This window comes from Hippopotamus amphibius, chromosome 1 (assembly GCF_030028045.1).
Source record: "Hippopotamus amphibius kiboko isolate mHipAmp2 chromosome 1, mHipAmp2.hap2, whole genome shotgun sequence".
NCBI classification, from domain to species: Eukaryota; Metazoa; Chordata; class Mammalia; order Artiodactyla; family Hippopotamidae; genus Hippopotamus; species Hippopotamus amphibius.
The window spans coordinates 66,848,493-66,861,562 of NC_080186.1; the positions used below are offsets into that span (position 1 = coordinate 66,848,493).

A 13,070-nucleotide genomic window follows, 5' to 3' on the forward strand; every position below is an offset into this window, starting at 1 on the left:
ATGCAGGGCATTTGATAACAAGCTACTACTTTTTTTTAATTTGTTTCATCCTATTAAAAACAAGCCTGAAGAACATAGCAATCACCCTTTAATAGTTTACTGAAACATAAACAATAATGACTCCAGAAGCAAAATACCCACAGCCCAAGTCAAAACAACTAAACCATGAAATCAGTTTAACCAGAAGAAGCTTTGAAGGATTTCTAAAACCAGTCCTTATTCTCCAAAAAATGGTTGGGATTCTTCTTAATCGTTTTTTTTTTTTTCCAGTCTAACTAACAAGAAATTATTATGCCAGTGGCTACAAAAAGTCCAGACTTATTGCTAATTATAATTTCTCAACCTAAAAAACCATTGAAATCCTTCAGCGTATGGCTTCTAACTGAAAATCTGTCACTTAGCCATCGATTTCTTGGCCTGACCTCTGCGTAGCTGCTCCCTTACTCAAGCTGATGAGAGCAGTTAACTGGATCTATAACCTTGTTCCTGAAGTTTGGATCCCCTCCACACCTTTCTTCAGTTGAATGACTCAGAACATTGCTCTAGTAAAGTATTAACAAGATCAATTTTGCAGAGAGCTCAAGACAAACTCAAAACTGGTTCAAACCCTGTCTTTGCCATTAACCAAATATGTACCCTAGAGCAAGTTATTTAATTTCTTTAGACCTGTTTCTTTGTCTTTCAAATGGGGACAATCTTTACCTACCTTGGGGGGTTGCTGAGGATTAAGTGAGATGATCCATTTGCTGCAGCTGGACACACAGTAGGCACTCAACACACGTTTGTTGAAATTCCTCATCAATAGTTACTTTTTTAGTGCTTTATATATACCAGGCTCCATGATAAGTGCTGGGGATACAACTATGAGAGAGACAATAACAATCCCACCCTCAAGAAGCTGATATTCAGGTGGGGAATACAGAATAAAAGCAAACTAGTAAAATAATCACAAATAACAATGTGTTGTGATGGAAACGCACAAGAGCTGAGATCAAGAATACAGAGAATAAGGGGAGGGAGAAGGTCAAAAAAGGCTTTCGCAAAGAAGTGGCATTGAAGCTAACAACAGAAAGATGACAAGGACCTAGCTGTGCAAATAGGAGGAAGGGTGTTCAAGGCAGAGAAAACAGCAAGTGAAAAAGATCTGAGAAAGGTAAAAGCTTGGACGTCAAAAGCAAGTTTAACGTAACCAGGTCACAGAGCTAGGGGGAGTGCAGCAGTGGGGCGGGCAGGGCTCTGGGGGCCGCTGGAAGGAGCTTGAAAGGGAGTGGCGTGATCCCTTTAACGTCACCTGCCGGTGTCCCAGCCAGTTCAGGTCAGCCTCCCAAGCACAGAAGCAAGGATTCCTCCGTGCGTCACCAGGTGCCCAAGAGGCCATCTCTCTTTTCTAAAGTTTATGTGTGCTTTTTATACAACCCCACCCCCACCCCCAACCAGGGCAGGAGGACTTCCCTGGCAGTCCAGTGGTTAAGACTCCACACTTCCACTGCAGGGGGTGCAGGTTCAACCCCTGGTCAGGGAATGAATATCCCGTTATGCCATGCGGTATGGCCAAAAATTAGATAAGTAAATAAATAAATAAAGCCTGGGAATAGGGCAGACACAGGAATAAACCCGAGGTTCCAGCTGATGCAGTGACATTCCTCATGAACAACAACAGGCAAGGATGCTGACAAGCAAAATCCTCACCAAACACTGATGACAGAAACAAACAGGGGATGGAGTTCCACGAAGGCTGGTGCTCTCTGGCCAATGAGTCAAGCTTCCTCACAGGTCTTGGGTGCTCAAACACCACCCCTCAAAATCGGTCTGACTCCCTCTATGCCGTGATGAGCCATCAGGAATCTTTTGAAGACTTTTGTTCCTGTTGGTCTAAACACTCCATCTAACCATATGTGCCTGCAGGAAAACAAGGTACCATCCTCCTCTGTTTGGACCTTTAAAGACATTTCTCTTTGTCTCTGCCCTTCCTACACACACATACACACACACACACACACACACTTTAGCCCTCATAGGCTATGAGCATTTTAGTAGAAGCTAAATTATCCAAAAAGTAGTATCCCTTCCCTCAAAGAGAGAAAAGAGCTTAAGGTCAAACCCTTCCAGAGAAGGAAAAAAATGAGGCGCTGACACTTTCATTTTAAAGGATGCTGAACACTCATGTCCTGCAGTAAATGTTTTCAGAGCACTCTCTTTACAAGGCAGCACAAAGCCTGTTGGAGCAGTCATTTTAGGAAATACAACAAAAAAAGAGACTTGCTGCTGAATTAGACACAGTAGGTAAAAGAGCAGTCAGGTGAATTATGAGCCACTCCCTGTCACAGAAATTGAGGAAAATAAGACTTTTAAGAAAAATCTAATGTTTCATGCTGGACATATTAAGGTTTTGACACACCAAGTGCAGATATCAAGGCAACAGTTGAATATCTGAGTACAGAGCTCAGCAGAGAGGCCCAAACTGGTGATATAGATTTGGGGGGTTGAAAATATAAAGATTTTTTTAAAGATACAGGAACAGATGAGTCTCCTAAGAAGAGGGTAGAGTAGGGGATAGGAACCCAGGCCCGAGGCCTGAGGAACACCGTGGATTGAGGTCAGGTAGAGAAGAAAGAGCCAGGAATGGAAAGAGTGGTGAAGAGGGAAGGACATTGCAGGAAGATGGCTACAATGTTCTCATCATCCCATTATCCTAAAGTTTCCCATGGTTTTGCCTCCATTCCTTAAGTTTGTAAGATTTTATTTCCTCATTTTTCTCAAGTGCCATTGCAAAAGAGGAAGTTTTCTTCTTGTTTTATGGGGAAGAAAGTCTTTGGTTTATCTCATTTTTATATTTCTGTTTACTTTGCTGTTTAAATAAAATGAAATTCTGATAGGTATTGCAACATGGATGAACCTTGAAAACATTTTGCTGAAATAATCCAGACATAAAAGGATAAATATTGTATAATTCCATTTATATGAGATACCTAGAATAGGCAAATTCATAGAGACAGTAAGTAGAACAGAGGTTTCCAGAGGCTGGGCAGAGAGAGGAATGGGGAGTTGTTGTTTAATGGATATAGAGCTTCTGTTTGGATGATGAAAAACTTCTGGAAATAGAAAGATGTAATGATTGCACAACACTGTGAACGTACCTAATGCCACAAAACTGTACACTTAGAATGGTTAAAATAGTAAATTTTGTTATATACACACAATATAAAAATATATAACAGAATTATATATTATACATGCAATAAAAATATAAATAAAAAATGTTAATGAAATAAAACAAATCAAATTATTTTTACAATAATCTATCTGAACAAGGGGGTAGAAATTCTAACTTCTAGAGAAACCACTTTTTCAAAGCTAAATTAATTCATTGGATCTATAACTTTTAACCGTAAATATTATTTCCCACACACTTTTAGGTGACATGTAAGATAATGAACCATGCTCTGCATTCTACCCTCTACAGGAAGGGGCCTCGATACAAGAAAAATCTATACAAGGAGAATTCAAGTAGCATTTTTACAAGCTTAGCTTTTCCATACTCAAAACCTCAGCATCCACTGAAGTTATTCCCCTTGAGAGAGGTCAGTCTCCTTATCACACATGTCAATTCCATTCTCCTAAAAGCGAAAATGTTTAGAAACCATTGTTTCAGATGATCTTTATCTACAAAACTAGAAGAGGATAAAAAACCTAATAAGGGTAAGATAAATAGCCAATATTTACTTGTATCAACGGTAAGCATCGAGCACTGCATGTAAACTGAGGCAAAACCATCACGTGGGTTGACACATAGCGTGCCACTTGGGGAGTCTATTTCTCTAGGATAACAAATTTTTCTAGCATACCAAGTAACATTTAGAAAATCACCCACTTAATGAAATTAAAAGAAATCCTACTGTCATGTATGGCTTTTTCCCATACTACATCACATGCATTTGAGCACTTATTTAATTGCACTAAAGATCTCTTTTATGCCTCTGTTTACCTTGATAGATCCCAAGAGCTTGAGTCACATCTATTGTTCCACGCTAGACTAGGCCAGCACCTTCAGAGAGCTCACAGTAAAGGTCCATGATTCACTCCCATTTAGAACCATCTGGAGGAGGTGTCAAAATGCAGATTCCTGGGCCCCAGCCCCAAACACATGGAATTAGCACATCTGAAAGGATTTATAACAGCTCTGACAGGGCCTCCCAACTATCAAGGAGCTAACAAATCTGAAAGGCATAACTACCGAAGAGGAAGAGCCAGTGGCTGATATTTCTTCTACTTACACTATTGTTTGGAAATTACTGCCATAAAAATTGGCTGCATAAAGGAGAAAGTATCACCCTGGGTAAACCTCCATCTTATAACAGAAACAGCCTCTGACTATTTCGTCTTATTAGAGTACTGTGGCAGTGCCTATCTCATGTATTTTTACTGAATCAAAGCAAATAATTTGGGGATTTTAAAACTAAGTGACCTTAGAGGTTATACCTTGTTACAAAATACATTGAGGAAAAAATATACCAAGATATGTTAAAAACACAAAGGCCTGGACAATCACGTGTTATTCCCATCATTTATTTAGACAAAACTAAAGAGTCTGACATTTAAAACCCGCAATCTTTATTGTTTTCATGACAAAAACATTCATCACTTTTTTTCATGAAAAGGTTTTCATTTGAGAAGTTCTATTTTAAATATAAGAAATATAAAGTTATGATAGCTTTACAAATAATTTACTTTTGATCAATACATGAAAATTTATAAGTAGAAATATAGTACATATTACATTTTAAACAATATCAAAATATAATTTGTAATTTCACATATTAATAGATTTCCAAATTCAATCTCAAAAATACATTTTAAAGTATAAGCTATGATTTTTATAAAAAAGAAAAAAAAAACTTTCCCTTTCGAAAAAGTAGAATATTCTACCTGTATATAGTCAATACTATATGTATGGCACAAACAGTTCAAAATATAAAACATTTACTTAAAACTATCTTTCAGAAAATTTTTTTAATTTCTTCTTTTTTTTTCCTATAGCTTGAAAATATCTCTGCCTATACATAAGTCTCATGCCTCCCCCATGAAATAAAGATGTCATGCTCACTTTTGTTCCCCCTCCTAGCAGATAAAAACCATGAGTCATTTCTTAGAACTAGGTTTTCAGGTAACAGGTAGGGACAGGCTGTGCCACTGGTACACTTCACAATCTTAGAAACATTTTATAACCATGATAAATTACTCTCTTTCAATCTGTGTCAAGAAGATAATAAATGTGCATTTTATGCAGAGCACTAATACTTGGGAGTATGAGTTGAATAGCATCTCCTATCTCTATTCACTCACAGCTTGAATAAACCTCTCAACTGTCCTTTTTATTACTTCCTCCAGAGTAACAGCATACTCTTGGTATCCGTATACTTTTAGATGTATCACAGAGTGAAAGGGTAATCATATGACCACTCTTTTACTTCTTTGGCAAATAACTGTGCTCTATTTAGAAAAACCATTATTTTGAAAACATCATTTGCAGATGAAATTCATTTTGCTACTTTGCTAAGGAGGCAGTGGTAACTGAAGGAACCAGGAAGGCTCTCTCTAGACTTGATGGAGGTCTAGCAACAACGTGGACCTAAATGAAGTGGGCTTTACTTGGAAAATGTCTATTTGTTAAAGTTACGGGGGAGAATGCTGCAAATTAAACATCATTTGGGAAAATTAAATTATCTCTATTTAGCTAATTATCTGTCACATTGTACTATTGGCTATAGCAGCCCCAAGCAGAGGTTAACTGATTACAGCTTTTATAATTGAATTCTTAGTTTCACATCATATAATTATACAACTATTTTTTTGAAACATGAGAGAAACCTGAAATGTACCCATTTGTAATCATCAGAATGTATAGATCTGATTGGAGCCAAGCTATTTGTTTAAGATCCCGTTGAACCCAGTGTTCAATCATCCTTTGCATTCTTTCCACAAAGAAAACAGAGTGTGCTCTTAGTGGCCACTGAAAGAGGCTGTTTTGCGTGAAAGGAAATCAGGAATAAAATAATTAAAATTTAAAAGAGAATAAAACAATCATCCTCCACTGGGGGCAAAAATGTTCTTAGAGAACAAGAGAAAACAACAGAGGCCTTCTGAAAATGTTTAGTGACGCCAACAAAATGGCACAGTTAAAAAAAGAATGACTGTCTCCTAACAGTAGAAGGGTAGCCTCCACTTGTAGACTGTGACAACTAAAAAGAAACGCCGTTCCTTTTGTGCACTGAGAGTTTTAGCAAAAGGCACAAAGTTCACAAAATGACGTAAAGAAACTGACCTTGGTATCAGTTTAGCAGTAGAGCTGACAGAGAAAGACATTTCAGAGAAGAAACTTGTTAGCAGTAAAGCACCTGTGCTCACCTGACCCCCTTAATGTTCATTTAATGCTAACAAGCATGTTACAGTTGCAGCTGTACATGGCTGCCAGTACCTTACACATCAAAGTTCTAGAAAGATCGTGGTAAGGACAAGCACTTTGTGAATATGGGATTCCATAAATCACAGGGAATTTGCACCAAGTGTCAGTGTTCATCCAGACCCAAAAGGGAAGGAGAGCCAGGCAGCCGTCAATAATGAACAATGACTCGTCATTTCAAATCTAACAACTGGTGCCAAAAAATGTATTTTTTGTTTAAACTGAAATATTTATGTTGGCCTCCTAAGTCATCCAATAACTTTCCTATCCCTAAAAATATCAGCTTTTTTATTGTATGCCTTTCTATAAGAAGTAATATTAAGAATTAACAGGTATTTGGAGAACTCTGAAATAAATTCACTAATTAAATACCAAATTTGTTGTAGTAACTTAGACAACAAATTACTACAGCTTGGGCTGGATCCTGTTTCCAAACCATGGGCAAGCACAATGAGACCACCCACATTCTATAAACTACTTTTGTTACACGTTAATGACTGAAACAGTTTCTGTGCAGGTTTCAGATTAATGAGACAAAGAATACCAAGCTTCATAGAATTAAATTTATGTGAAAAAGGAAGGCAGTAAAAGTGGAGTTGCAACAGAAAACAACAGAGTTATCTAAGCATTAACGCAGCATGAAAAGGGAACCACTTCTGATTTCCTAGAATACACCCCTCACAGGTTATTATTTCTGATTACCATGGCAGCACGCAGCACTTTCCATCTAACACTTTAGAAGAACGCTTGGTCACACTGTGCTCTGCCTTATTAAATGATCTATGTTGAAACCATTCATTTCCATTTCTCTTACATCTGTAAAATGTCAAGTAAGAGTGATAAGACAGTCATTTACCCTCAATTTTCTCAATAATGTAAGGTTTTAGACAGAATGTATTAGAACTCTAAAATAATAGGCTAATATATTTTGTCAATTTTCCTTTCCTCCTGCATTTTCACTGGGGGGAAATCTATTGCTGATAGTATCTCCTCTAAAGTTTAGGAAGCTTAAAAGTGTTGCTCTTTAACCCAAAAAAATGTTCTCAAACATAGTTATTTTCTGAGTAAATATCTTTCAAAAGAAAAGTTCTACAAAGACGACAAAAACTTTCCCTGGAATGCTTATAAAGGGTAACATGTAGGTATGGGTGGAAAAGAAATAGTGCTGTAAGAACTGCTAAAAAGAAAAAAAATCAACTGTAAGTGGTTCCTACCATACCTGCCTCTTTTTCACATTCTTCTACACATGAAAATGCATACACAACACAGTAAATTTCAACAAGTTTGAGAAGCAAGGCAGCAATTACAAAGAAGCAAAAAATAAAAGTCAATCAATCCTTGTTTTATAAAGGGAGAAAGTAAGCCATAGACATCAACAGTCTATAGGAATCTTCCTCCCCTTATTCAGTGGATTTAAAAAAAAAAAAGTTTCTACACCTCTAATAGGCATAATTCATATTTCATGTCCTGAATATATCCTATTCAAGCTAGTGTAAAAAAAAATGAAGATGTTATGAGGCAGATTATACTCCAATCCTAGTTTTCACTGCACTAAGATTTTGCAAAAAAAAACTACAAAGCTATTGCAATCAACTACTTATATGTGGAAAACAAGACATGGCTGTCAGTGGAGAACAAAATAATCTATTTAGAAATACTCTCTAAAACTAACTTTTAAAAAGCTTTTGAATGAATATTAAAATTGATCACATTTTAGGTAATTTATCTTAAGCATACTACATATGCAACTACATTAAAAAGTGCCCAGAAATCAAAATTATATTTCAAAAGAATGTATTCATACACATAAAACCAAGCCAGAGTCCGTAAGTATCTAAAAGCTGGTCTTACTGTTTTTTTTTTAAGTAACAATGGTTCATTCCTCCAGAGATGATCATTCACGTCATAATCATCCTCGTCTGGCATCACCAATGACTCCCCAGACATCAAAGACAAATTCATCTGGGAACGCAAAGTCTCCAAGGGTTTCGTCAAGTGCCATGGCAAACTCATCTGGATTACCTTTGTCCTTTCCAGCTTCAAACATTGTCGTAGCTATCAAAAATAATTTTGAAGAAATTAATGCTACTTGAAACAGCATCAGAAGACTGAGGTAAATAGCACCAAGGCAAAGTACTTTTTAAAAGTAATATGAGTAAGTCTATCCCATAGATATTCTAGAAGAAAATGCATGTCCATGTGCACCAAAATCCATGGGCAATGGTGTTCATAGGCAGTGTCATTCACAACAGCCCCAACCCAGGAAGAACCCAGATAGCTATCAGCAGAAAACTAAATAAGCATAGTGTCATCATACAGTGAACCCCTACACAGCAACGAGAGGGAACAAACCACAGCTAGTATACCAGAACATCCTCAAATCTCCCAAACATGACATTAAGTTAAAAAAAAAAATGCCAGACACAAAGGAATCACACTGTATTATTCCATTTACATAAAGATAAAAAACTAGCAAAACAAATTCATGGTTAAGTTGGAAAAGTGGTTACTTTTAGAGAGGAGGGAACAGGCAACAATTGGGAGAAAGCATAAAGAGGGCTTTTCAGTACTGGCAGAGTTTATTTATTTATATGAGTGGTGCTTAACTACGTGTCCACGTTGTGAGAATTTTGTGTTGTATATGTATAACTTGTTCATTTTTCTGTATGCATGTATATTTAACATTAAAGAGTTTAAATAATCAAAAAATGTCATTCATTCAAAAATTTTAAAAAATAAAAGTAACATGCATAGACACATACTAATTGCACAGATTTTTTAAGCTACTCTCTATCATCACATATCAAAGTAGCAAAGATGTTTTAAACAATCTGTCTTCAGCACCCAGGTTTTCAGCTGCTACCCCTGCCCTCTCCTCCACCTCTGGTGTTCCTCTGGGTGGAGCAAGAGCTCCTAAAGGAAAACCCTGTGGCTAACCCTGACAGGAAACCCAGAGTATATCCGTTCCCCACCTCCCCATAGTCACTAGCTCTCTCTGTCCGCTCTGTCAGTCCCTCACCCCCAACTAAGAAAAAAGACAAAGGATAACAGTTTGCAACGGGGCAATCAAGCTAGGGAGAAGGGGAAGAAATCTGTCTACTCATGGCATCAAGCTAACTTTTTTGAGCCTCTTTCCAGGTTGGGATAGAAAGTAAAGGTAGTACCCTTGTTCTGTTTTTCTAATAAGTTGCCTGGACCCCATATTTTACGTCTAGGGAACCAGCATCTTCAGGAGTACACATTTCCATGGGACCTGCCTAATCTGGCTGGGAGCCCATAAGGCTCAGCTGGTCTTTTTTCTCAGCTCCCTATAAGCACTAGCTACCAGGAAGGGACAGTGTGGATGTGATTTGGGACTTGGGTGAAAAAAAACCCAGGTAAAAGGGAAACACCAAAGCCCAGCCTCTTTTTCCCTCCCAGGTTAAGGTTAAACAAATCAAAGGTTGTATAATTTCTCTGAATGAGCCAAGAGGTCTGGTCTTTCCAGCTAAAATCCACTAGGGCTCTTGAGAGCATTTAAGAACTGTTCCTCACCTCAAACAGTTCGGTACTAACACAGGTAGGCTAGAAGGAAGGGAGGAGACATAGCCCATAGAAGGGCATCACAATCAGAGCAGAAGGGGGTATGGATGGGGTGACCTGGGGCAGGGGTCAAAGCCCTAATTAAGGTGAGGTGGGCTTCCACATGGCTGGACAGCCTGGCGTAGGGTGGAGAGACCAGGTGCAGTAAGGAGGGCATGGGGGGTGGAGGAGAGGAGGACAGCAGCCACACGGATGATGAGAGACCAGTTACATACAGAGGCATGGATCACCTAAGTCTATATACACTGAATAATGGGAACCAGGTTTTGTCACTGTCAGAGAAATAGGAAAATGGAGAAAACTAGAATGAATGCTGCTAAATTAGAATTGGAGAGATCGGTGAAATTTTTTTTTCAAAAGAAAGATTAAAAACTATATGGGTAAAGATACAAACACACACATTCCTCAATCCACTGTGGGGATCTGGGAGCAGTGACACCCCAATAGCAATGAGCACACAAAACACCCAGATCTTGGTTCCTAACTATCATTCTCCACTAAAAAGAGTCAGAGTTCCTCAGAGAAATGGCTGATTCCAGGTTGGAGCAGGCAAAGTACAATATGAATGAAGAGTACCTTCTGCCAGAGAGTAAGAAAGTCTCAAAATACAAATTGTGAGAACATGTGAAAAGACACAGAAATCAGAGTGGAAGAATTCCCACTGACCCAATAAAGGACAATTTGAGCATCAGAATAAGTAGTGACACAGTGTGGTCACATACTGTGACATAAGTATATACCGTGACATAAGTATATACCGTGACATAAGTATGCTCACAGACTATAAGCCTAGTGAACAAAGAGGAAACCATGAATCCATAATGAAATGATTGGTTGATTGATAAATAGATGGATGAAAGTTTGGTTGATTGATTCATGCAGAACAGGATATTTACATAGCTTCAAAGTATCTCCTCACCAAATACTTCTTATGAATAAAATAACTTTACAGTGGAGAAGCTTAGCAAATACCACCTAAACAAGTCATCAACACAAACAATATCAGAAAAATCAAAATCCTGTGCCTCCAGATAAGATGTAATGAAAAGAACACAGCACCACATTTGTGATATTTCTGCCAGAGGTGTAACCTGAATGTTATCATGGAAAAATAATCCAAAAATGAGGAACATTCTACAAAATAACTGGCTGTACCCTCCAAAAGTGTCAAGGTCATGAAAATCAAGAGTTGGAAACTGCTCCAAATTGACACAAGTAAAAGAAACACATGATTTTGAACATGCTGTTTTGCTGTGATGGATATTAAGGCACTTGGTGAAACAAAAACAGGATATGATTAGATGTTAGTAATGTATCAATGTTAATGTCATGATTTGGATGGTTATATTAGGGTTACACAGGAGAATACCTTTGTTTATAGGAAATATGCACTAAAGTATTTGGGGGCAATTGTATATCATTAAAGTAATTTATTTTCAAATGGTTCAAGAGAAAAAAGTGTTTCACTGCATAACTTTTCTGTAAGTTAGAGATTGCCTCAAAAAATATATTTTAAGCTGTAAAAAGTGAGGAAAATTGAGTCTCTTCTCTTCTTTATCATCCCCCTGTCTCCCACCTTGCCACAGGCTTCAGCCATGACCCAAAAGCTTCTCCATTTACCATTAACCTAGAAGCAAATACTTCAAAAGGGAGGGAGGTCCAGCTGCAGCTGGACCTTCTGTTCCAGCCCAAAGGCCCTTCCAAGTTTATTCAAATTTTTATATATTTTTTAATGATTTGCCAAAGCGGGCCAGGATATAGTGAAACAAACACTCAAATATATTGGCGTGGACTTTGTAAATTTGGCTTTTGGAAAACAATTTGGCAACAAGTATCAATCTTTAAAAATGTTCACATCTACTAATATTTCTACTTCTGGAAATCTATACATTTTTTTCTTCGAGTTTTATTAAAATAAATTTGACATATATCACTGTATAGGTTTAAGGTACACAGCATAATGATTTGACTTACATACATCAAGAAACGATTACCAGGGACTTCCCTGGCGGCACAGTGGTTAAGTAATCCACCTGCCAATGCTGCCAATCCACCTGCCAATCCACGGGTTCGAGCCCTGGTCCAGGAAGATACTATATGCCACAGAGTAACTAAGCCTGTGTGCCACAACTACTGAGCCTATACTCTAGAGCCTGCGAACCACAACTATTGAGCCCAGAGCCATAACTACTGAAGCCTGTGTGCCTAGAGGCTGTGCTCCACAGTAAGAGAAGCCACTGCAATGGGAAGCCTGAGCACTACACCTAAGAGTAGCCCCAGCTCACCGCAACTAGAGAAAGCCCGCATGCAGCAGCAAAGACACAACAGTCAATCAATCAACAAGAAGAAACAATTACCACAATAAGTTTAGTGAACATTCATCATCTCACAGAGATACCGAAAAATATTTTTTTCCTCGTAATGAGAACTCTTAGGACTTACTCTCCTAACTTTCATATATACCATTTGGCGGTGTTAACTATAGTCATGGTGTGTACGTTACATCCCTAGTACTTATCTATCTTATAACTGAAAGTTTGTATCTTTCGACCACCCTAATCCAATTCCTCCTCCTCTCACCCCCCACCTCCGGTAACCACAAATCTGATCTTTTTCCATGGGTTTGGATTTTGGGTGTTTTGTTTTGTTTTTAGATTCCACATCTAAGTGAGATCATACAGTATTTGCTGTCTCTGCCTTATTCCACTTAGCATCATGCCCTCGAGTCCCACCCATGTTGTCACAAATGGCAGGATTTCCTTTTTGTGGCTGAATGATATTCCACTGTATATATACCTCAACTTCTTTACTCCTTCATCTGCCAGTACTAATTAGGTTATTTCCTAAATTTATTTCCCTAGGCTATTGTGAATAACACTGCTATGAACACAGGGGTACAGACAGCTCTTCAACATAGTGTCTTCATTTCCTTCACACAAGAGAATCTGCACTTTTTTAAAAAATCTTAAAAACAGAAAAGAACTTGGCATAAAATTTTTATTTTAAAGAAACCTAAGGTGCAGGATCA

General features: G+C 37.9%; 1 protein-coding gene across 1 annotated transcript in view; it reads right to left on the reverse strand.

Moving 5' to 3' along the window:
* Window positions 1-7,781: 7,781 nt before the first annotated feature.
* Window positions 7,782-13,070, reverse strand: part of GIPC2 (GIPC PDZ domain containing family member 2) — an 86,426-nt gene continuing 81,137 nt past the window's right edge. The window contains exon 6 of the mRNA XM_057749128.1: window positions 7,782-8,515. Within this exon, the coding sequence (XP_057605111.1) occupies window positions 8,370-8,515 (146 nt within the window). The 3' untranslated portion in view covers window positions 7,782-8,369. The remainder of the gene's footprint in view (window positions 8,516-13,070) is intronic.